General features: G+C 33.7%; 1 protein-coding gene across 3 annotated transcripts; it reads right to left on the bottom strand.

The window, feature by feature from the left end:
* Nucleotides 1-383: 383 nt before the first annotated feature.
* LOC130981762 (transcription initiation factor TFIID subunit 1) lies at nt 384-18,690 on the bottom strand. 3 transcript variants are annotated; one of them, XM_057905440.1, is made up of 21 exons: nt 17,974-18,690; nt 17,537-17,643; nt 15,744-15,806; nt 15,529-15,574; nt 13,869-14,111; nt 13,380-13,501; nt 11,669-11,819; nt 10,320-11,430; nt 9,330-9,592; nt 8,963-9,200; nt 8,033-8,369; nt 7,517-7,726; nt 7,260-7,352; nt 6,534-6,737; nt 5,319-5,525; nt 4,509-4,995; nt 4,127-4,311; nt 3,847-3,972; nt 2,847-2,903; nt 1,227-2,246; nt 384-1,072 (listed from the first exon to the last, which is right to left on the bottom strand). In XM_057905440.1, the coding sequence occupies exons 1-21, from the start codon at nt 18,017-18,019 to the stop codon at nt 710-712; spliced, it is 5,679 nt and encodes a 1,892-aa protein (XP_057761423.1). In that variant the 5' UTR covers nt 18,020-18,690; the 3' UTR covers nt 384-709. The 3 variants fall into 3 exon arrangements, with proteins under 3 accessions (XP_057761423.1, XP_057761424.1, XP_057761425.1); XM_057905441.1 differs by having other exon boundaries at nt 13,395-13,501; XM_057905442.1 differs by having other exon boundaries at nt 385-1,072; nt 9,390-9,592.
* Between the last annotated feature and the right edge of the window lie 8,679 nt (nt 18,691-27,369).

The following is a 27,369-nucleotide window of genomic DNA, read 5'->3' as shown; positions in this document are numbered from 1 at the left end:
AAAAACATGCTTTGCCAATTTGCCTCAAATTGCCGAATTTTGAAGAAATTAACCTCTGGACTCTAGCAGCAAATATATGGAATTCGCAGTATATGACAGTTTTCGTTGGAGCATGGAATTTTGACGCGCACCAAAACTCAATATCTGAAGGCAGCATCACACGTGGTGAAAGACTGACAGTGAATACACGAACGACAATAAATCGGAATTTTTTTACTTAAGCCCTTGAAATGCCAATGGCTTTACGAATCAAACACTTAAAACGTCTCAAAATGCCATTTGCTCGAACACATATATTGGGTGGTCTACTTTTATCTGCTCAAGATGACGAGGTTCTTACGTGCAACTATTCTAAGCATCTATTTGAAATGACTTATAAAACAGAAAGAACTATTGAAAGCTCCGATGTTTTCATTTAAAATATGAACATGTAAATAACTTTTATAACACTATAACAGTCCTCTTGATTGATGACATATATATTTATAACCCTAGTAGCCTACTTATCTGCTCGACTTTGTTTAGCCTTCTAAGAGAATTTTTAAATGGAAACATCCTGATCTACAGTTACACGATGAAAAATTAATGAGACTATGGGGGATTGGTACAGAAAACACTCATTTCTTTTTAACACAAGAACTTACACTAATTAAAAAAAAATTAAGACTGCTCTACCTAATCAAATCATGATCTGAATTTTACATGACATTTAGAAATCTCTATTCTCAATACCAGCTTCCGCTTCAGTGAGGTGTTCATCATTCTCATTCAATAAATAATCACAATATTCCAGAAGCATATCTGCAAGGGGTGGAATCCCAGGATTTCGCCCATCGTTATACTTATGAGCATTATAAGTTATTTGCCAAACATCGTGTCTGAAATCCTCTCTGCTCTTGTACTCCATATTCCGAACCCTCTCCCGGATTCGAGCAAGATCCATAGGCCTCTCTATAATGTCCAGGTAATCAGGAGCCTCTTTCTTGGAAACCGGTTTCATAAAAAGATATGACAGCTCATACCTATCTTTCATGGCATCCACAATGCTCTCCAATATGTTTGCTAAACCAACCTATAATGGAAAGTTGAATTGAAACATGCAACTCAATCCAAGTGAAACAAGAGCTAAATGGTAAGACCTACCATCACAGCCATGAAAAAAAATCCTTTGATAAAAAAGCACCACCACAAGATAAAGGAAATAACAACTAAGGAACGAAATGTACCTCTCCCCCTCCCCCTCTTCGCCGTTTTGTTGGCGGCATCAAGTCTGCGCCACGTTTTCCTAACTCGATGGATCTCCTCTTCGTGCTCTTGTCTCTGTCTAGCATCCTCTTATCATATCTTCTAGCTCTGGGGTCATCTAAATAGTCGTCTGTAAATTCGGGCTTTTTCTTCTTCTTTTTCTTCTTCGCCTTTTGCCGTTCCTCCTCCTCCCTCTCTCTTCTAATATCTTCTTCGAATCTTTTTATCTCGTCTAACTTCTCTTGCTCTCTGAGCATCCTAACTTCTTCTTTGTGGTGTCTTCTAGCCCTTTCTTCTTTGAGTCTCGCTTCGTTTCTTCGTTTCTCTTGCTCTTCCCACCATCTCCTCTCCTCTTTAGCTTGCCGATACATGGGCTCTGGCTTTCTTTGTTTCTCAAAATTGGCCAGTTCAACAATTCTCTTGGTTTTTCTGTGTTCTAGTCGTTTGTTTCCATAAGGACTGTCAAGGTCCACATCAACAATCTCCTTTGCAGGTTTAATAACAAGCTTTTGATGATGTCTCTCCCTCTCTATATCTGTAGGTGGCCGAAATTTAATTGGGACCTTGGGAGAATCAACCTGACCTCTAGCAGAATCAGTAGGAGGCCGAATAACGATAGGACGTCTTACAGATTCAGCCTGTGTATCATCTGGCTTTACTTTTTTAGGAAAAATTATTCTATTAACCTTAGCAGACCTAGCAGTTTCAGAATCAGACGTGACTGGCTTCTCAGAACTCTGCAGGTTTTCTAAAGCAGGTTTATCAGAAGACTTCTCAGTGGAGATGCATATGAACTTCAATTTTGTGGAATTGTCAACTGAAGGGGTTTTGGGTGCAGTTTTAGGCACCAACTTTTTCGTGAGGCTTTTCTGCTGGGACTGATTAGAGGGATCCAAAATGATAGACTTTCCAGATGGTTTTTCAATGTCTGTAGATTCAATCTGTGCTTCTAGATCTTCACCATATTTTGGACAGTTCTTGTTGGTCCTCATGTGCCCAAGCTGGTTCATCAACAAAATAATTACTACTGTACCCATTGGATGCAAAATCTTCTATGAAACGAAAAAACTTCCCTTACAACACTATTGATTATTTGGAAGAATTGCTCAAAGAAATCATATAGATATAAAAATATAAGAGATAAATATATCTTTAGTTTCTTGATATAATAAACTTGTATAGACCAAAATATATTTTTACCCATCGAAACATAGTAAATTCAGATTTTAATCCCTAATCCCAAATTATCTTTATTGCTTTACATCCAAACATCCAAAATATTTTGTTTAACTCCCTACATTTATTTGCTTGATCTTTTACTCCTGCATTAAAGTAGTATGTTTGTTTCAAGTCCTAAACAATTATAATAATTTGATTCAACTCATTTTGAATAATATAATCAAATTATCATAATTTTCAAGGGTCGAAAAACAAATTTAAGATATTTACAAAGACAACATATTTGAGCATTAGAAAAGTGAATTGAAGATGTTGGTTAACAGATAAAAAATTAATACACCTCTTACAACACATAAAAAACTAATTTTCTGGAATAACTAAAGGTTACTAGGTTATATTAATACAACTCAAAATACACGCACCTGGCCACATGCTCCACAAACAAAAGTTTCCCTGGATGGTTTTTTCTCCTTAAATACCTGGTTCACCAGATATAAATGAAGAGGGGTTAAAAATAAAAACACTAACAATGGTACTGATTACTGAAACAACCAACAATAATCCATTATTCACAGTTCACATACATACACAGAGAGATCAACCCTAAAGCTTCAAGCTTTTACCATATCTGCAAAACATGTTGCTATATGGTACATGATACACCTAATAAATTATTCCATACATCTTATGCCATTAGTCATAAACGATAAAATGCCCCGAACTGTCTGAAACGGACATCTTAAAAACAGTTTAAGCCCTTCATTCAGACAAAAAAAAAAGCAGTTACCACAATTAAATTGTGGATTTGACATTCCGAGTTTATTGTCCCAAAAATGTAAAAGTGTGCTACTTGAACATGTTAGGAATGACTTTCTATTTGGGATGAGGAGAGCAAAGAAAATAATAGTAGACTGAAATAAATATGATACTTTAGCAACACATGAGAAACAGAAATCGATAGAAGAAAGACCATAACTTGAGACTTATAATCAAAAGTTATATAAGTAACCCAACTGGTTCCCCTAACTTATCCCACTTCATAGACGTGTACGTTTCAATGAACCTAAAGTCATTGTAGCATAACAACCATAAGGATAATTAATACTTCTCAAAGAATACTTGTCGACAGAAAAACACAAATCTGGAGAAACAGATTCAACAATCTATACAATCCTAATTTGCCAAAAAATTGGGGTATAAAATAATAATTTATTACTGATTAAGTATTATTAATATCAGTATAATAAATGAAAATAACAAAACGTTTCCATATAGGCATGAATGCATTTGTTGCTCGCTTAATAAACTACCACAATTATACACAGAAATTTCAGAGTAACATACTATATAGCTTTCAAAATTAGAATGAACCACTATAACTGAATTGCATATGGGAAGAAGACGGTGATAAATTACAATTACCTTGATTGCTCCTTCTCCTATATTTAGTTTGAGTTTTTTATTAGGTAGACTAATAGGTGCAATTTCATTCTTCTTTGCTTTTGTGACCTTCACTGACTTCGCTTTTTTAGCAGGAAAAGTTTCCTCCTGCCACAACATATATAATAGAACAATTAAGCATAATGGACAGAATAGTAACCGTTTACATGACTACTTATGATCTGAGCTTCACGCAAAACTCTGAAATAGTTGTGCTAAACAAAACAGACAACAGTACAAGACTAGAGGGAAGTTGCCTTGCCTCCCTGAGATCTGTAATTGCATCATCTTTCAAATGAATGGTTCCATCTAGTTGTGAAGTATTTGTTACTTGCTTATTTTGTTCAGTACTGTCATAGATGATGAATTTTGGTGGCGGCTTTGGTACCAGTCTAGCTTCTTCCACAACTCTAGCTTTCTTCTTTTTCTTCCTGTCAGCTTCATCATCTGGATTAAACAGCAAATTTAAGTTCAGCTTCAAAAAAGTCATTTCAACTTGCAACTTATAGTTACTTACGGCAGAAGTACATTGATTCATATTTTTATACAAATTCTTGTCTTATAATATATAATTATACATGCTGACCACAAAAAAGACGAAAGAAAAAGAGCAAGTCATTACAATGACAAATAATATATCGTACCATCCATGAGCAACCTGCATAATTCGGCAGCCTCAGCCTCTTCATCTTCTTTTTCCTCCTTAGCTTGGGCTGAGGTTGGGTGTCTTCTCATTTTGAGACCCTTAACACCATCTCCCTTATCACGTTTCAAGTCATTGGTACCCTCTTCTCCCTCTTCAAACTCCTCAGCATCAAGTAAATTTTCAAGATCACCAGCAAAAGAATCTAGATCACTGTTCTCTTCTGAATCACTCTCATTTTCATCACCATTTACAGCTGAAAGACTCTGAAGTTGTCGATCCCAGATCTCTTGGCACTTCTCTCTGGTCTGTTGCTGTAACTGAAGAAAAGACATTCGCTGGCCACGAGCATATTTGCTGATAGTAGTTGGATCGACCTTAACCCCAGATGCAGCCTGCTCACTTGAAAGTTTGCGTATCATAGCAATGCGATGCCATCTTGTTTGTTTTGCAATGACTTCCTCAGCAACATTGAATTTAAGCAGCACCTGTTATAAGAGCATACTTGAGATAATAAATAGAAATCAACATGGATGAAATATGCTATCCCTTCACAAAACTAGTAAACAAAACCCAACAAGACAAAAGGATGAGAAGCCAATACACACACACACACACACACACCTTCTGAATACTTATCCTATTCAAATAAAAATTGCCTTTAGCTTAGTGGACCACATTTTTAGTATGAATTAAGCACTTTGCAGAACTAACAAATATATATATTCCTCAAGTTCATGATGGAAGCAATTCCACGAGATAATCTCTAATTATCTCAGATTTCCTCATAACTAATCTAAAAAAGACCCACCTCCCGTGCAGCCTCCATGCTTAATCTACGGAGATCAGCATCTGTACCAGTAACAGTGGAACCACCCCGGCCAGCAGCAGCTTTCTTCTTCACCACTGCACTAGACACTGGTGCCTTTGGAGGTGCCCGAGCATAGCTAAATCCCAAGCCACGGCCAGATGGATCCCCGACACCAGTGATTTCCATTCGTTCAATATTTTCCTTACCCTGCCAAAAATAAGGATAAAAATTTACAGATTTATAAGAAAACTTAACAAATACGAAATCATCAGATAGTGAAAAATTCTCATTACATTGCACAGCAATACTATTTATAATTATTCTAAATGATCCCCACCTTCCAACAGCTAATTCCTATTTCAAAATACTAAAATCAAAAACAATAAATAAATGAAAGCAGCATAGCCATTTATTTCCAGCAATAGAAGTAAACCATCACTAAAGCGCTAATAAATGCAACAATACTTTGCTGTCCGAACACAAATTCAAGTATAATAACAGAAGAGTTTACATTCATGAGTTGCAGTATATCTTGGCCTTATGTGAATGCTAGAGTAGAATGTTTCAGACTAAATTAAAACAAAATTCATTCAAGTGAAGGCATGATATTATTAATGGAACATCTCAGAAAGGATAAAGCTTACGACTTGCTGTCGCAAAACTTTTTTCAATTAAGGGATAAGAAATATAGAAGAAATAGAAAATATAAAAAATAATTAGTTTTTTTTTTCTGTATTTGGGCCTTGGCACAAGATTTGTGGTGAACAACCAATACAACATTACAAAGCTTCAAAATCTTGTATAAAATTAAATACATAATCAAATGGCACTGCAAAAGAACATTGGCAACTCTTGCAAGGAGAAATTAAATGCACATCTAAACAAAGACAAGCAACAATTCAATCATTCTATATTAGTCGGTTCATGATTCATCCATGCCGATTGATTCTTTTTGCTCTCGTCCACCCCCACCTGCACCCTCTGCCTGCAAAAATATGTATATATATTTTTGCAGTATTTGGGCCTTGCCACGAGATTTGGAGTTAAAAAAATCAATAATTGCAGAGTTTCCAAATCTTGTACAAAATAAATAACAAAATGCCACTGTGAAAGAACATTGGCAACTGCATGGAGAAATTATATGCACATCTAACAAAGACAACCGACAATTACATCATTCTAGAACATCTCCAAACCGAATTGAACATAGATCACCTGGCTTGTACAGGCAACAAAGTTGCTACTCAAGTTCCAAGGAGTAATCTGCAGTTCCCTTTCAATATGTGATGCAGCAGCCAGTGCAATCGCTTCATCGGGAAGCCGACTCATTGCAGACGAAATATTAGTAGGGTGTGTTTCGGTTATGCCTAAATGTTTTAGACGGTAGAGGCCAGCTTGCATGCTTTCATAAGCACAAACCTAAAACAGGAATGAGAAGAATAATATTAATCTAAAAATAATGAGCAGTTAGGCACAAGAAACAAGATTCAGGACATAGATTTACAAGCAGCCAAAAAAATTTTCAAAATATACGCACCCACCCCTACTTCCCCTAACCCACACATAGCAAAAACAAATAAATAAAATTAGAAATTATGGAGAGAGAGAGCACAGAACAAAGTTGCATGTAGAATTTATAATTAAAAATTATTGCAATCCAAACAGTAAACCATGAAACTAACGAGGTTATCAAAACAGTACAACGCAGAAAGAGCAAACACACAAGCACACAAATCTATGATAACTCTAATACTTTATCAAAACCCGGCTTTTCATCAACCCATGGTGCACTAAGAAACAAGACCCCAATGAAACAAGCCGTTGATGGACCATCACATCATCACCAACAGATGATCTCCTGTGTTATCATATTGCATTTCAAAAGAAATGTAGTGTTTAATTCCTCACAAAACAAACTGAATGTCATAATACACAACTTACAAGTTCTGGGGTCACCATTTTTCTTAATTCTTCCTCAGACCACATGCGAAAATTTCGCTTTTTAACCAAAATTGACTGTCCATTTGTTCCCCTCTGGCAGCAAGGAAGAAACAAGGAAGCATAATCAGTACGGAAAAATATGATAACAATACATTAAAGCACCTTGAAAAAGTCAATTCAAAAATGAAATGTAGGAATTCTTTTAGCAACCATCTTTAATAAATAACTTCAATAACAACCATTCTGAGCAACAATACCTGTAAAGTGGCATATTCCTTAATCCTTTTACGGAAAGAGGCTTCTGATAGGTAAGGAAATTGTGACAGAAGCTCATCAATACGGACACATGGGAGCAAGAGCCGCTTCTCTGCCGCTTGGAATTCACGGCACATGTGTACTAATAGCCTGTTCATCATGTAAGTCTGAAGATTCTTACTTCCAGGTGATAACACCTCCATCAGAGGCTCCTGCAGAAAGTGATTGAATAAACCATTGTATCCTCGTCGCAATGATGAACTTTATTTTCTTTTTTCATTCTATTGGAAATTTTCCAGATACAATTTTAATAGCTCAATTGCAGTATGCAACAAAAGCAAATTAATCGAGATACATGACACCTTATGTCTGCTTGAAACATTTTGCCATAGAGATTTGCCAAACAATATAAGATTTGTATAGAAATTTCTTAGCTTAGAAGTAAGGCAACATTCATAAAAATCGATGAAGACAACTATTAAGTACTGACAAACAAAATATGTAACGATGGTACACACCTGCTGTCCAACAACATTAATTTTATCAATGCGCCTTAGTGATAGCTTTCCCTTTGGTGAGCGTACCAGCAGGTAGTCAGTTAATGGAACTTTATGAGGAAATATAGGTGCTCTATACATATTTGTCTCCAGTGAGGACTGACTGCAGCCAGGTTTCAAGTCCCCAAGGAACGGAGATTTATCAGCTGGATCGAGAGATATAATGTGCCCCAAGCTATTATCAGTGTTGCGTAATAAAGAGCCAGATTGATCATCTGGAGAACACTTTTGATAGTACGTACAAAGCCTTGCACCCATTCCAGCATTGCCCAAAAGTAAAGGCCTTTCCTCACAATACCTACATAGAGGACACATTTAATGTGATTTCCAACACAGTATCTGCAATTATAATCCTATCTGGCAATGAACACAGTACAAAGGAAACCAAGACAATGAGATTTCAAATATAGTCTTTGCAATGCCCATCCTTTGCGAAAACAAAGCAATCAGATTATCACCACTGAAGAATGAAGTTTGTCGAAAAGGGGGGGAGCTTAGTTGCATCAGCCACAAACCAAGTTAGGATGATATTAGGTGCATGCGTCAAGAAATGCATGGGGAACTTGACAAGACAACAGACAAATCACTAGACAAAATGGGGAAGTGTTTATGCATAATTATGTATACTTCAATATGGGTGCTGCATAAGTTCAGTTATCAGGCACCAAAACATATATAAAGCTAACAGCCAGTGGAGGTTTTATGATAAGAAGGTCGCTTGTCAATCAGCAAATAAAGAAATCAGCAAATAGCAGTGAATTTCAGAAAATAGTAATTTAGATTGTCACTCTCCATCTCTTAAAGACGAACTTTTCCTATGGCAACAAAATAATAAATATAACTCCAATTTAAAGCACAAACAGAGTACCAAAATAGTTTCAAGCCACTTACTCCATCAGAAAAACATGGCCATCTTTCACGGACAGATCAGACTTTTTCTTGAATGCCCCTGGAGGACGCAGTGACTTATTCTCACCAGGAACCCTTTGTGCCCTTGACCACAAGTGAATCTTTGTCCGTACAAGGTGTAACAATGAATTTGGTTGAACGTTCTGTGCAGCAAGTGATTTCTGATCCTCAAGCTCCCTCCCCAAATAAAATGTTTTCACGTTTTCTGATCCCTTGAAATCTGTCGCCCAAAATAATCCCCAGTAAGTTGTGCAAACAAGAGATGAAAGTAAGAGACTAAAACAAAAGCATAAGGAAATTAAAATATTAGAGAAAATAATCAAAACTGCAAATCAAACTATGATCTTACTATATGTTTTAGAGAGAGAGAGAGAGAGATGCCAGAGGAAAGAAAAACAAAATTGACAACCTAGCTTTTTAGCAGCTTTTGCTTTAACAGAAGCTAGAGTTTCTTCAGCATCAACATGTAGTTTTGTCCCCTTGCCACCCAAGCTCTTCATAATAATTTTCATGGGTCCCTGTGTTGACAGTTTTCTCTGTTCTCTGACAACAACCTCACTATCATGGGGATACCATAATGCTTTAGGACGGTGAAAATTTGCAATATCTTTACTGCAAGAAAATTAATAAGATTATAAATACATAAATATGCAATGTAGAAGACAACAGATAGCAGGAAGAAAAATACAATAAAATAAAACAAAAAACCATATTTGATATGTACCACTCAAAACAAACTAGAAATGCAAGAACTTGATAACTGGCATACGTAATGCCTATGTTATGAGAGGCAACAGATATATCATAGAATGCGTAGGTCTAACAGATTAGTAATGACTAATTACAGGTGCACCATGGGAAGTGTCAGATATCACAACTAATGAACACATTCTTACGATACACATGAGTGAACATTAATACAGATGTTCAGAGATAATAATAATAATCAGATTTTTTTTTAAGTAGGAAGATCATCACGAATGCACAGCAATACTTGTCAATTTTAGAAAAACCATATTTAAGATGATTGGATCTGTATCCAATAAGATAACTCCAAAAAAAACACCGAGATGCAAGGAACAAGAATACAACAAAAGCATGCAGCAAGTATGTCCAGTCAATCCAAACATCAAAAATAGGAACACCGTTGGAACAACTTGAGCAAAACACCAAAGAGGAGCCACAGACATAATTTCATTGTAAACTAACTTAAAGGTCAAAAGCACACTCCAAAAATAATTCTTTAACAGGATATTATTATTGTTTACTTGATTTCTTTCCATGCAAAAGTAAGAAGGCAGAGTCAACAAACCAATAATTAATAATTATAAATTCTTACTTGCTCAACTTCAACTTCATTGTCTGCAGCTTCAGTGCAGGTTGGGAGTGGAAAATTTTGACACCATGCGCTGAGCGTTTCTTAGAATTTGACTTCAGTTGCTGAGAAGTTTTCCTGTTTGAATAATGTTTATCATTAGCAACATATCGCCATCCATATTGACCTCCCTGTACTGGTAGCTCAGAATCCCCACTGCTTGATTTTAGGGAACGAGTCAAAATCATAGCCCCAGCATGAAGGTGAAGATGGCTACTATTCTTGTTATCCAAAACTTCGAAGTGCATTTGGTCATCTTCAAGATCAAAGATAAGCTTTGGTTTAACAGAAGGTTTATTGAACTCCCATATAATATTGTCTAACCAAGACCCCTCAGCCAGGTCTCTATTTTGAGACATCACCTTGGTAAAACGCTTTACATGGCCAAGCTCATTATGCTTTTCAGATGTGTACTCCGCTCTTCCATCTGCATAACCAGTGTCATCCATCTCTGATCTGGATTCTAACCTCAAAAGCTGGGGATGAAATAGATTTTTAGATAATAAATCAGTTTTAGCATCAGAAGAGTCCCTTGAGCCAATTGGTTCCAATGATAAAGGAGAGCTGCACATGAAAACATTACTTTTTTTCTCCTCCATTATTTTCTGGGGCTCCAACTGTATATTCTGTATCCCACTTTCAATTTCTATTTCACTACCACCAGAGGCTCCCAACTCTGGTCCCGAAATTTCACAGCTCTCAAAATTAGTGTCACTTACAACAGGAGAATTGCCCCAAATGATTTCATCTTCCCAATCTTGCTGATCAAGAGGATAAAAGTTGGCTGACAAGACATAAGTATCTTTCCATGGAAGCTCATTCGTGAAATCGCCTTTCATTGGTTCAGCACTAAGACAAGAGTCCTTTTGTTGTCGATCATCTTTCGCAGGTGTTGAGGCATCCCCATGAAGAAATCCAAATTTTGGAAATTCCAAATCAACATCATTACTTTCTGATGCATCATTATGGACTACACAAGCCTGTTTGGTCAGTGAAAGACTAGAGAATCCCTTGAGAAATGCCTCTTCATCCTCTTCTACAATATCATCAGATAAATCCAATGATTTGTATCTATCTGGAAATACAACAGGAGAGAAAAGCAGCCAATTAGTACAGAAACCACAAAGACACATTGTATAGAAAGCACATCATTTTGCCATTAAAATCTCTCAACTGCTAAATTACAACCACATGAAATAGCGATCGTGTTAAAACTATTTCACTTTTCCAATAAAACCCCTCATAGAATAGCACAATAGATTCACATTTGCAAACAAAACCCACATAAATATCCCCAATATCTAGGTAAGTACCGTGTGTAACAGAATGCCGATGCTCTCTCCTTTCTCCTTTCCTCAGAGGTTCATGAATACCAAAGATTTCAGAGAAGCGTAAAATTTCCATCCCATCTTCCACATACAAAACTGGCAACGGCGTAGACCTTTTCAGAACTTCAGGCCCTTCCTGTTTGTTTCATCAATTAAGACATTAACATGTCAATAGAAAGTCAACCATGATAATTTTATAATCCTGTCAACAAAAATGTATCAAGTTAGACAAAATTATTATTAGTTTATTCAACATGAACTGAGCTTTTGCCAGTGTAGTACACCTGCACTATATCTACAATTACTACTTTTACTAGAATGAGTACACCCATAGACAGAATCACAAACAAGGTGCACACAGAGGAACTGACTGACTCTTCCATAACCTATACATTTCCAAAGGCTTTTTACAATCCGGAGAGATATGGGGCAGAAGCAAACAAATGGCTCTATATCTTAACATGCCACTTACAAGGGCTGTTTGTGCATGGAAAATGAGCAAGTCCACCTACCTGTACCGACTAATATAAAAAGTTAGGGGCAACAAAGACCAACCCTAACACATTTTGTCATAGAAGCTTTAATACCAGTTAATAGCTATCTCTCCTAGATGTTTGAATTTTTGGATAGATAAATGAATGACTTTTAGGCCAATCAATGTTTCCCAAGACAAAGAACCATCTATGCTTGAATTTTACACAACTATAAAGGAAGAGAGTGGCATTGGCAAGGTTTGTACTCAATACCATTTGGTCATAGGGGGCTCAGCCACAAACAGTGAACCCTTTTCCCACAAGACAGGGTAGCCTACAAATGAGACTGATGCCATACAAAAGAATGCGAGACAAGCATTTGTTTGAAACATATTTTTCAATCAAAAGTATATATTTGTTGAAACACTTTGATATTGATAGAAAAAAAAATATTTTATTGCAAAGAAGAGAATGTAGAGAGGCTTCTTTGACACCTAAAGGTATATATTTGTTGAAATACATATTCATGCCATTTGTTTCTACACTTTTTGGGTTGCTGGTGTCTAAATATAACAGTAATCCATTTCTTTTCATATGTCTTGTACACAATGTAAGAACTTTAATAACGAATTTGACTAGTGAAGCTTTATTTTAATATTACTTGTAAATTGATTTTCGTTTTGTGAATGCTTTAAGTTAAATGGCCATGAGTTGAGTCATTGTAAGAGATATGATTTCCATTTTTAGTTAAGAGTTTCATAGTTAAGAGTTTCACCCGCGGGTAAAAGGAATTTGAAAGCCGTCATTGAATCAATCAGCTTTCTTAGTAGCATGGTCGTTCTGCTACTTAACATGCCTTATTAAACAGAATATTAGCCCTCTTTTAATCTGGTCCAAAAAATATAAACAAAGTCCTTCATCATCTTTTTCTAAAATTATCTGGTCCAAAAAATATAAACAAAGTCCTCCATCATCTTTTTTTGAAGTTTCAAACGTTACACTCGTTCATAGTCTCGATTAAGAGTCTACAAGCATTCTCAAACTAAAACTAAAAGCAATCATGATAGAACTCAAGGTCTACCTTGTCGCACCTTTAAACCAGTGTATTCCCATAATGATCAGAAAATTACGTCATTTAAATATCAATCAAGTTAATAAACATTAGACGGATAGAAAGGAGGTGAAAGCAGACATATAGTAAGCAGGACGAAAATGAAACCAACCTCAAGTGTCTTTACCTTGATGGCCAATTCTTCAGTCTGCTGCAACCCAACTTGTACATCACGTTCAAGCGCACTGTCTTTGTCTTCTTTAGATGCATCTACAACACTCTTTTCCTGCTCCCCTGAAAGAGAAAAGCTGACGTAAGTGAACTACAATACTTCAATTTGCTTCCCCTACCATTTATGGTTTTGAAAACATTATCAAGAGGAGTCTACCAACCCATTGAATAGGTGGACTAAAGTGACACCAACAGACTTTTATAAGGACCTGGCCAACATTTAGGCATTGTTTTACATTTTGATAAACAGAAAAATGGACTTACTTCACCAAGGCACTTTCAAACAAAGAAACATTTTTCTTACATCAACTAGAAGTACTTCTTCACATATCAAATTTAAACTGTATTGGCACAAAACCACACCTTTAGTCGACTGTACAGAAAGTACAACAGCAATACCAGTGATGCATGTCAGGTAAATAAATATTACCAGCCAATGAGACAGCTTTAGAATCATCAACTCCATCTTGTTCCTTGTCAGATTCTTCATCATAATTTTCATCATCAAAGACAGAAGTTCTAGACCCTAGAGCTTCCAGGGAGGCTTCAGCAGCGAAAAATTCCTTTTTTGGGAGTAAATAGTCCTCTTCATTTGCAGCTTCAGTCTCTGGGCCATCGTACTCCTCATCAATATCTTCATAATCAACTGCATCTTCAGCCTTTTCAATAGAGTCTAAACATTAGAAGAATCCCAGTTAGTAAGTTAAACAGATAGCTTCACTAGACATTAGAAACCCAAGCAAAGCAAGACTTCCAACAGAGCGTGCATGTCAGAAGAATTAACTGTAATTGTTAACCCTTGCTATTAAAGTTTAATAATAAGATTCTCTTCTAACAGACTAACAATTTAGCAAAGAAAAGCATATCTATGATTAAGAAACAGACAAGTATAATCTAGTTGACAAACTACAAATGACAAAGCATATCAGATGATGTCTGAAAAGTAGCATAAAATTTGGCCCATTAACACAGAAATCCCAGGGAAAGAGATGATGTGTTTCTTTTTTTTTTTTTTTGTCAGAATATAAGTATATGATCTCCATTAGGTTTATAGGTTTAGGATGAAACTTTGACAAGAATGAAGATATATGCAGAGCAGGTAATCCTCCCGACAGAAAAACATAAAACTAGATAAACATCGTCATACAAATATTCAGCAACTTCGTGTAAAAGAAAATATGCTCCACCAAGGATTTGGACAACATAAAACTATTTCCCTATATGTGTGTGTTATGTGTGGAGCAAACTAGAATCAGGATAATCTCAATTTTTGCATTTCCCTGTGGCTGAAATTTTAGGAAAGACTTTTTTGGTACCTTGGGTGAGTGTTTGTGGTGCCCCCACTATCTTAGATCAGTATCTCTTTACTAGGTTTTTCTAGTTCTACTAATAAGAGGCAAAATTTTTGGTGCCATTGTGCAGCATACACCACTGCTTAGAGTATTTAGTTAGAGTCCAATTCCACGCCTACAATGAAAGATTTTAAGACATGCAAGTTTTATCAGATATGATTTGAAGTTTGACCTCTATTTAGTGTTAAACTCATGATCTTTTTAGAGGTCCTTTTCACTTGGATAAGGTTGGAGATTGGAAAGCTACACTACATAGAAGGCTTTTTGCTTTTGTTTGATTTTTGCCCTTCTATAACACTTCCTGTAAACACTAATGGACAGCTATGGTTTCGTGCATTTTTGTTATAAATTACAAGTCATTGCTCATAACATTTTGCTTTCTTAGTCCTTCAGCTGACATGAAGGCCTAGCCCTTAGTAATAGGTAGCACTAGCCGCAATTACAAACCTTCTATTTTCCAAAATAAAAAATTAGTTTTCTTATGAACCATTTACAGTAGAGAAGCACCACCACCAGGAGACACATGGTTTTGGATGTAAGAAGGAACTACTTTGTTTCAGTGGAAAGAAAATAAAAGTTACTTCTCTCTTTGAAATTTCCACCAAGCAAACTTCATTTTGGAAAGTACTTAAGCATAAATAAAACACAGGCGAAGTGCTCTCAGTGGATGAGGGAAAAAAATGATACCAACAGAATATCAAAAACTGCATGATATAGTTTCCTGGCAGACAACTTCACCTTGTTCAACAACATCAGGTGGTGTTTGCGGTGATTTTCCTGACAACTGCAAGCAAGACACCATTATTTTCATCATCAAACAAGATGAAGATGTGGAAGCAACTAAATATGGAAGGAAGAGTTGAACGTTAGACACTTGTTAATCACATCAGCATAACATTTTGAATACTATAAAATCGAATAGAGCCAAAACAATGAAATTCATAACTGCTTACATCTATATCTGTCAGTGATGAATCCAACTTTCCGGCCAATGCATGAATATGCTCCTTTGCATCCTAGAAAAAGAAAAAATACACACACACTCTCTTATTTAGCACCAAGCACAGTTTCTTACCGAGATGCATAAGCAAAAATGAATTCAGAAGGTGACAACAAAGAGAATAAGCAATAAAAGTCCCTTGCAACCATAATAAAAGATTTACATAAGCTGCTCAAAGCTATAGAAAAAGACACATTTTATTATACAATAAGCAAAATACGGTCAGCATTCTAAAATCGCTACATATGGGATCATATATTCATTTATCTCTCTCCCTCGTATAGAAACATCTATGTTGGACAGGGCATCCTAGTATCTCCAAAATTTTAAGACAGAGAAAACATATACAGCTAATCAGGCTCCAACACTTCAGAGAATTTAAAAGTAAATAATCCATGCATGATTGTATAGTATAGCTTTTCTATCAAAATCAAATGTCATGTTACAACAGACCTTCATTCCTCTCAACCTAAATGGAAGGCAAGCAAGTGAGCACAAAATGCACAAATCTACCCTCCATTACCTATACATTAACAGCCATTCATCTAGCCTTCAAAAGAATACTTACTCCATCCAACCAATACAAAAACAGTCTCTTAAACTCTGACTTTTAACAAACAACTCAATTATTTAGAAGTGATTTCCCTAAAACTAAAGTAATTATTTCAACTTAGCTATTTTAAAAAGTAATTCTCCCAAAAGTTGCACCAAATATATGCAAACCCAGTACCAAACAGATGTTTCGTGGTCTGACATAGTATTTAAAAGCATTAAAAAAAACAAAACAAAACAACAGCAACAACAACAACCGAAGACGAGAATCGCACAGCATTTAGACTTCACATCACGACCACAGCAGCCACTATTCTCTGTCGCAGCATTGCAGCCAGACACGAAAATAGTGGTGGAAACCTCTTTTATATAAAAATAAAGAGAGAAAGAGGACATACTTGTGATATTAATTTCTATTTTTGAAAAAGCCATAATTTTTTCAATTTAAGTAATACCCATTCAGCCACCAAGAGCAATCTCTCTTCCTATCCCCTATTCATGTACATTTTCTGCCTTTGCCTTTTCTGCTTGTGTGATCTGCATTCTCTATGATTGTGTGTTCTATTTCATTTAGTGATACATTTGATGAATTAGATTTCCTAGAAATATTGAACGTCTCTAATCCTATTTTGCTTGATTTATGTATATTATTCATTGTTATATTTTACATTCGTATATACATATATACACTGCTATGCCTGCTGCTATATGTTGCAACACAATCTGCTATATTTTCATAGCAGATTTTGGCTCATTGCTATGAACCGCTATCCACTATTGATTACTAAGGTCATCTCACATTCAGAACTCGGCTACAAATTTGGCATTTAAACATAGTATTTCATGAAGTGTGATCGTAAAGAAACAACGTGTTCCTGCTTAACCATTGTATCATAGGATAAAATCTTTGCACACTAACTAAATCCTCAAAGGACGATGAAGTGCATATAGTTTCTTTCAGCCTAGACATCCACACAGTGCAACTGGCCAGTAAAAGAATCTCTCTCAGGAACCTCACATATCAATCATAAAAACGACAATGGCTTATAAATTTCAGGAAACATGAACTGTTGATTAATAATTACAATGGACGGAGGGAACTATTAAAAAGGAAACAAACAATAGACCTGCAATCTGAACATAATTTATGTGTATTTAAGTTTACAACGAATGTCTAAAGCAGCATAAAATTACCTCGTCAAAGTAATCAGCATCAAGACCACCCGAATTATCAAAATTTCCAAACATGAGGGCTAAAAAACCACTATCCTTGCCAGACTCCTCATATTCTTCTTCATCATCTATCAAGTTGAATTAATTAAAATTCAAGTCATCAAACTATGGTAAGGTAACAAACTAGAACATCAAAAAATAAATAAATAAACAAAGGAAAAGAAAAGGCTCCATTAAGAACTCTAGTTCACATTTCTCTGCAAATAACCATGATGTTAAAAGAGTCTAAAACAACAAACTAGATCAGATAAAGAACTATATTCCCAGCCTAAAACACCAAGCTACACCATATATTCAACTATGCCAGCTAATAAACTTTTCCAGCTTCTTCTTTCTCATTAGTATTCTCTTTTCAAATGTTCATAGCACTTTAGCAATTTTCCATTGAACAAGCTCACCTTCATCCCTCCCATCTTGCGATGGGTTATCTGAATCGTAGTCCATGTCGTGTTCACCGACCAATGTCTATTCAACGTATTAACCAACACCTCATCAAAGCGAACACTTACACAGCTCAAACCTCAAAATTCCAAATAACTATCTTCATGTTACGAGTTTTCTGCGCCGATGGATCTTCCACCCGCGATCAAATACAATCACAGCTCTCAAAAACCCTCTAATCCTAACTTCACTGACGCACTTCCACTCTGATAATCATGCAAACGAAGAGAACCGAAGTGGAAGAAAAAAGATGAAGTTGGAAAATTAGGTTTTCCTCTCCTTGCGAATTTCCCTCCAAATTCCTCAATCAGCGATTCATTTCCAAATCAATCCAAGCTCGGGAAGTGAAAACCGTTCGTTCCACGCTCCTAAACCCTAAGATTCCGTGCGCCTTTTCTTCAAGCTATTCCCCCGACGAGATTCAATTCGGAGCCCCAAAATATAAAAAAAGCACCGGTGTTTGGGTTCTCTTCTTCGCCGATCGAAGTAACGAAGGGTTTCGAATATTGTTGAGTCGGTGATCGGAGAAACTGAGTTGCCGCGGTTTGTTTTTGGTTTGGGACAGAGAGCACACGATTATGTTATTTTCAAAAGTGAGATCCTTTCGCTCTGGAAAGAGAGAGAAGGGGCTTATGGCTTATGCTTAAACGCTAATCGCTACTCTGTGCCAAACACTGTCGTAATCGCACCCCTTTTTAATCTCGATTTGGATATTTATAGCTGAAGAGAGAGGATTCAATCATTGATTTATTTTTTCTTTTTCTTTTTGCCAAAATAAAATGAGTACTGCTAAGGAATTAATGATCTAAGTGTACAATGTGTACAATAGGCTAAATCTTTAATCCAATATGAATAAAATGAACATCACTCATACTATTCAGAATAATTATCCTATTCAGAATAATTATCCGGATAACAGAGATAATAAATATCTCATAATACTATCTCATAAGTTTAAGTTAATTTTAGGATTGACCTTTCGAATCTAAAACTCTACTACCATATCATGAAAATATTCATCCTAAAAGTTTAAATTTGACAAAAAAATAACACTAATAATTATATCTCTAATACTGAATAAACCTCCATTGTGCACATTGTACAAAATTTTCATTGGTTATCTATACTTTCTCTAATAAAATACATAAAAAAAGAGTAATTTACACTAATAAACAGAATAGAATTTAAAATTACGAACATGTTTTAAATCAATTTCTGTTACACATCTGTTCTAAAATATCTACTATCTCTATATTATATATATAATAAATTAAATTTAGTTGATTCAATTTATTTCTAATATAACTAAATCGAATCTAATTAATTGATGTAATTTACATAAAATATTCAATAGCAGGTAAGGAAAATTAATTTAGAATATTCACATAATTTTAAATTTTATTCCATTTATTAGTATGAATTATCTTAAAAATTATATATAAATAAAATAAATCAAATATTTATAAAAATATATATTTAAAAATATTTATATTTTAATATTATGTTACACATCTCCTTTGTGGTAAAAAAAAAGTTAAATATTTGCCAAAAATACATACACATTAGGATTAGGATTTTTTTTCCTATAATAATAAATAATAATTAAAAATAAAAATATAGTTATATATGTCATGAGAAGAAAGGTGTATAACTTATAATTAAATTATAACAAAATAATAATTTAAAGCTAATTTTAGTTATAAATTTAATATCTTATTGTAAAAGGAATAAAATTTAAAATTTAAAATCACTACTGTACCTCAAGCAGGAGATACATATGAATGAATAAAAATATGTAAAGAGAACTCTTAAATATATTATTTAAACTTATATATAGTGGTATTTAAGTTGATTTCTTTTGTTGGACCTTTCTCTAGAATAAATAGATTTTCTTCTCTTAACATTTAAACTCAAAACCATTGGTTATGGGATTAAAGAATTTATTATTATGATTAATCTTGTGTTGATTGATATTTTATAAATTAACAATAATATAATAAAGACAGATTCACACAAAATTAAGGTACTGCATTTGGTCTTTTTTTTTTAAATACCTTCTTTTTTCTTTATATTTTAACTGCTAATTTTGTATTAGCTAATATTTCGTACACACTTAAGTGTATATTAGTCCCTTTAGATAGGTTAATAAGTTACTTTTTTATTTTTAACTTATGAAAATGTATAGTATTAATATTTAGTATAATTTTTAAAATTAAATTACAACTTCCTAAAAAATTATTTTAATATTTATAGAAAAATTAAAAAAATAACTTTTTTCATAATAAAAAACTTTTTATGACTCTTCTCTTAAAATAAACACTTTTAGAACTAAAAAATCAAATACAAAATAACTTATTTATAAATTACTTTTAAGAGTAAATAGCCAAATTAGTCTTCAAAAGATAACCCGATCTCCAAATTGGTCCCCGAAAGAATAAATTAATAAAAAAAGTCCCTGAAAAATTTAAAATTGCTAACGTTAGTCCTTCCGTCTACCTTTTGTTAATTTCGTCATTGACGCCGTTAACAGTTGCTTATGTGGCCGTCAGTTTGGCATATCAGCATGCCAGCTTGGTGTAGAATAGCTAGTGACAAGATATGTTTCGCTATTTATGTCAAATTAGTCCTAGGTATGTAAACCCTAATCCTTTCTTCCTGTGAAATGCTATTGTTGCTGCAGCGTTAGATTGATTATGCAGAGGCCGAAATTGTTGAGCAACTGCATGATGGGTAGCGTAAGTGGGGGTCGCAATCGACAATTGTCGCAATCACACGGAAGCCATGCTTCGAGCTCGTCGCTGCGGTGGCGGAGGAAGAACACAGACCAAGTGTACTTTTGTGGGCTGAAGACAATGATCAAGAAGTCTGGGACAAAGAAAAATCCAGATAGATTGTTCCATGCTTGTCCAAGATATCGGGTGAGTTATGAATATAGTCTTCTTGAAGCTTCTAATTATTTGCGTGGAATTTTGAGATTTATGTAACCTAATGTTTTGCAGAAGGGCAGCCACTGCAATTACTTTAGGTGGGTTGAGGATGATGAGTATGAAGGATTAGATGGTGCAAAGAGAGATGTTAAAACTGATGCATAAATGGAGAGTGATGTTGTTGTCTTGAACCATAACCTATCATGGAGAATGATGAGCTTAGAAGGTTGAAGTTAAAGCACTTAGGATGTAACTGTATTTTGGATTAATAGTTGTGATTGTGGTTTTTATGATTATGTGTATGTTTTTTAGTGGCAAGTGAAGCAGTTATTGTGAAAATGTGGATATTTTGAACCTTCATAATTTACTGTTATTTTATATGAACAACCTTCTGAGTAAACCTGTTGATATGCATGTTCCTGTTTTTTAACTATTAAAAAGGTTCTCTACATGCACCATTTTTCTTGATCATAACATAATTTTAGCAAATCAGAAGAAACATAATTAAAATGAAGTAAACTAGGATTAGCATAACATGATCAATGGTTTACGAGTTTCCGTTGTCTCAGATTCAAATAATAACACTGTTTTAGGATGATAATAACATAAAAATAGAAGTTGATAGTCAAAAGGGTAAGCTCAAAAAGCCTAACAGAAGTTTGTACTAAGGCTATTCTTACCTAAAGGGCTATAAAAAAAACAGGGCTATCCAATATACCACAACTACCACATTGTCTACAAATGGTAAATTTTGGTCCTGACAAAATAACAAATACTAACTACCCTATATTTTATGTCTTCAAGTCATTTCATGTCTTTTTTTCTGGGAGATTTGAAACCCGGAGTTGGAACAAATGTCATGAAGCTAGCAAGCTTTTTGGCTGTTGCGGAGCTGCTACCCTTGATCGTTTTAGTAGACACAACAACTGATCCTGGAGCAACAGGCTTTGGAGAGGCATTTCCCTTTGTCATGGCCTTGGTGACATGGAGTTTTGGAGGCCTTCCTCTACCTTTAGTCTGCACAAACAGTTATCATCATTGTCTCAAACAAAACAGATTCTTAATGAATTACAAAGGGTGATATTCAGCAGATGCAAGTTACTAATGTTCAATTTAAAACTGAATACAAGATAACCTGAGTAACATTGGTTGAAGTATGTGATTGTTGTGTCGGTAGAAGCTGAGCATCCTGACTAACAGAAATTTCAATCTGTTCATCTAGAGCAGCTGGTGCTACTGCAGAGAGTGTCTGAATGGACTGAGTGTCAGCTACGTCGTCTGCTTCCGGACCAGGTGCACCTTGTGGTGGTGGCACAACTGCAAGCTGCAATTGCATTAGCCTTGCCTTCTCTTGAGCATCGTCTTGCTTTTTCTTGCTGCAAGTTCTCTTGTTATGGCCCACCTTTCCACAATACATGCACCGAATTGGATTATACTTCATTTTCATCTTTGTCTTCGTGCCAATGGGTCTTTCCTTCTCTAGTGATAGCCATAAAATGTTTTTTGGACTTGAAACCATGCTTACCTCAAATTTTATATCACCAAATTTGGCCCTGTCATTATACTGTGGATGCACAGCTAGACCTTCATTCTTAGAGTCTAATTCTTGATCAAAGTCTTCTGACTTCCATTCATCTCCATCTGATGATTATTCGTTCAATAAATCATCATCTGAATCTGAAATTACATCAATTCACCACAAAATTGTAATACAAGCAAATAATACATAGAATTATAAAACAAGCAATTTCAATAACTCGTACACAATTAGGTGTGGGTTGAGGATAGGGTAACTTGGTGGGCTGAGATTTGTTCCTTTTTGGCTGAGGTGATTTTTTTGTAGTCCTAAAACAAGGTTGAGTCATTACTTCATTGTGGTCCTTATTCAGTTTCTCTAGAGGTTCAGGGATGGTTGGCAACTGTAGTACATCATCACAATCCTCGTTCATGCAGTCAACCACGTGTGGCTTAGACACTACATGCTCAAAATAGATGTTTATGACGTAATGGTTCCTCCTGCAGTCCTTAACCAATGCCAATAGATCAGTATCATTTTCTAGCATCCTCAAGCCATTATCCAGAAGTGTTCCAGGGACTTTCCACAAGCAATCATTCATCTCAGTATATCTCAATTCTTTATAATATCCCTTCACAAAAAACACGTCTAAAGTGTCTGCTTCTACACCCATTAATACTTCAGTATTATTTGGTTCATAAAACAGATATCCTAATTCATCTATTTTGAACTTCCCACCATGGTGAAATACAAAGGTCATAGGGGGACCTTCCATCTGCAACCAAAACAGCAACACACTCAACTATTGGCAATTTTTTTCATAAGCAGGCAAAGCAGATTCAACATCAACTACCAAAATGAAAATAAAACACACACATGCATCTATACAGACTGCATTAATAGTTCTCAAATCTCGAAAATAAAGTCATTCATGGATCACCATGAAAACCATAAGCCTAAACATATTTTTTCAAACCCTAACATTGCAAACAGTAACAATGGATTTCCAACGATCATAGAAGCACATTCATCGAGAGATAAAACCAGAATCAATCTCAGAAACTAACAAAAAAAGGGTAACCTACCTCTCACGCAAGGCAATAGTGTATCCTTTTTGGTTGACCAAGGTTGTCGCAAACCAGTCACCTTCAACTCCAACACAATATTGTCGTCGGTCTAGACTGCCACACGCCGTTCAACGCTTCGTCTTTGTATAGGTGAGGAACGAAGACGAAGGGATTACAAAGAGGTATTGTTTCTAGAAGAGAGATGGAATTAGAGACATGTAACGAAATAGCGATGGAAAATGAAGCATTGTAAAGGGGAGCAAAGAAAACAACGTCGTTTAAGTTTCAGCTGATGTGTCACACTAACGGCTAGGTAAGCAGATGTTCACGCTGTTAGTCAAATTATAGACGGAAGGACTAACGTTATCAAATTTAAATTTTTTAGAGACACTTTTGATTAATTTATTCTTTTGGAGACCAATTTGGAGATTGAGTTATTTTTTCGGAGACTAATTTGACTATTTTTTCTTACTTTTAATATAAGCATTTATTATTTAAATTATTTAAAAAAAAATTAATTAATCCGTTTACTTAAACTGGACCTTAATCTATTAGTAGCTTAATAATAGTATATGTGAGATTTACGATGATGTTAAACATTTTATTCTTTAACTAAGTGGGTTTTTTTTCTTTATATAAAAAATTCTCATTATTTACAGAAATAAATTAACATAAGAATTTACTAATATACACATTCATTCAGTTGTATTTTCGCAAGTTAAAATTGCAAAAATCAAAATTATATAATTTTTGCTGGTATTGAGTATTGACAGTGAAAACGAAGCAAAATAGATTGGTTATTTTCGCATGTATTATTATCAGTAAATATGAAGCATTTTTTTCCACATTTTCATTGGACAAAAATGAAAAAGAACTTGTGATAAGGATAAAGATTTTTTTTGGAAAATGAGTTACATTCAGTTATATTTTAAATGGGATTGCTCTTAAGTCTTCATTGTTGATATATGTCATATATCTTATTGTTAGCAACTCGTTAATTAAATAATTATTTTTTTGAAAAGTACTGAAAAAAAATCCAACAAATTGAAAAATATCTTAATAATTATTTTTTTCCTAGGACAATAATTATTTAATAGGACAATAATTATCTTAATAGGACAATAATGAACAAGGGCCTATTTGTTAGCTTCTTAATAGGGATTTTATTAAAATTTTTCATGGTGATAATTCACTAATAAATTGACTAATTAAACTCATATTTTTATAATTAATTTGGTCTTCTAATTAAATTAGGATAGACGCCTATAAAAAGATTTAGATTTATCCATAATTTGTTTATTCCTATCCCAATCTTTGATTAAAAAAAAAGTTTCATCAGAACAAATTTTTTCTTATTTAAGGATATCCTATTTCTTTTTTTTGTGGGAATCAATAACACAAAGATACTAGAACATTACGTTGAAGGAAGACGAGATTGTTAACTTAATGATAAAGTACTCGACTTTTAAGTGCAATTCTATTTTTTACACATTTTAATAAAGTAATTGTTTTGTCTATAATTTCGGTAAGGTTTGTAAGCCCACAACTGATCCAAAAAGGAATAAATAAAAAAAGCTTCATGTTATATGCGAATTCTAAAAGGATCTGACTAGTTCCAAACGTTAGGAACGAAAACAATCATTTATTCTATAGTTAATTGATGTGTTTTTTTTATATAAATTTTATTTTTTTATTTTAAATAATAAATCAAACCCTCGTATTTGAAAAAAATTTGAGTCAATATTCATATTGCACAAATCAAATGATTCGATTTGCGATGAAATAAAAAAAGTTTTAATATAATATAAATTGGAGAATCAAATTTGCAATAAAAAAATTTTCAACGCCAAAATATAAATCTAACCCTTAAATTTGTATATTTAAAATTTTTAAATAAAACTAAAGGTCGAATTTGTAAATTTTTAAAAAAATAATAAAAATTACAAATATAACCCTCAAATTTATAGTATAAATACCAAAAAAATACCAAGATTACACCACAAGACAACAAATAAAAATCGTTATTAAGGCCCACTAGTCATAGTTATTTACTCATTTTGGTTGAAAACAATTGTCTTCGTTATTGATATAAGAATTGCTTAGGGAGGGAAAGTAACAAAGGCAAAAGCAAATAGGAGTTTAGGAGGAACCTGTGCGGCTGTGACTACAATCATGATTCATGACTTGACCACTCATCCTCACTCACTATTAGTATTTACTGTTGCCAAAGGCCACAAAAACTTGTCATCTTCTATGTGCTCGCTCTTTATTTTTATTGGCATTGTTTTAGAAGAGAGATTAAGATTATCTTTTATAGTTCAACATAAATTTATAGAATACGAGGTTACAATGGATCTTTCTGCTCCAAATGAGCATCTTCACGAAGATTAGGGTTAAATTGCATATATTGTGTATGTTTGTTAATTAAAATATTGGAAGAAAAAGTTAAAAAGAATTCAGATAAATTTATGCAGCATTTTTAGGCTGTTTTTTTTATATGAAAAAATATTGATATTTTTTTTGGTTAAAAATAAAAGGTTTAATTATTTTGTTGGTCTCTATAGTTTTGCGAAATTTTCAATTAAGTCTCTATACTTTTTTTTCTTTTTAATTGAGTTCTTGCACCAATTTTTTTTTTTAATTGAGTTCCTATACTTTTTTTCCTTTTATTTAGGTCCCTATACCAATTCTTTTTTTTAGTTGGGTCCCTATAAAATTAAGCCAATTACTACTAAGATGGACTTAATTGAAAAAAAAAATTAGTGTAGGGACTCAATTAAAAAGAAAAAAAATATATGAACCTAATTGAAAATTTCATGAAACTATAGGGACCAACAGAGTAATTAAACCAAAATAAAATTATTTGATATGATTGCAAGTGAGTAAATTTTGTAAGTGGAAATAGGTGGAGGTGTGTATTGAATACATGGCAATATTTTGGCCAATACGCAGAGACATGTTGAATAATTTTTACAATATTATAATACATTTTAAATGTCAATATTTAATTAAAATATTATATTTATTTCTATGTTAAAATAATTTCTGGTATTTTTACTGTACATTTTAGATAGATTATCTTTAAATTATGTTCTTTTATGAATTGACATATATTTATGGTTGAATTAAATATTTGTATTGAGTTTGGTATAAAATATATTAAATTAAATTATATTTTTATATTATATTTTATATAAAATATATTAAATTAATTATATCTTAATATTATATTTAGTTTAAAATAAATATAAAAATTAAATAATCGATCCCATAACACTGATCTTAAAATTTAAAAAAGTATTAAGTAAATAATGACCATTTTAAATAATATAAACAATCACCAATCAAATAAAAATATATTATATCTTTAAATTATTTATCTAAATTTTATTATTAAAATAATTATTCGTATACCAAATAAAGTAAACATCTAATATATTTATTATTTATATTATTTAATATTTTTATTATTTACCTACAATTTTCATAAAATTTATAGGACCAAGTGTGTTTTAAAAAAGATAAATAAATAAGGGAAGTGTTAAGATTAGAGTTGTTTTTCGGAGTTGGTGTTGACTGTTGAAGATTCCAGACCGAGAGGAATTGAGATTTGGGGCAGAGAGGTTGTCTCTCTCTAAATTCATTTCATTGCAATTACGTCAATATTTAAAGTCACAGTTAAAGTAGCTACAACCCCATCGTGTTCATTTCAATACATAAAAAAAATACTATTTCAACTAAGGAAATTAACACCAATTTATGTTGATTCAATAATTTATTTATTTATTTATTTATTTAAATATTAAATATAAAAAATTAAAACTCATGTTATATATATTAATT

Source organism: Arachis stenosperma, chromosome 5 (assembly GCF_014773155.1).
Source record: "Arachis stenosperma cultivar V10309 chromosome 5, arast.V10309.gnm1.PFL2, whole genome shotgun sequence".
NCBI classification, from domain to species: Eukaryota; Viridiplantae; Streptophyta; class Magnoliopsida; order Fabales; family Fabaceae; genus Arachis; species Arachis stenosperma.
The sequence above is the reverse complement of the archived record's forward strand: the minus strand, read 5'-3'. Positions and strand labels throughout refer to the sequence as shown.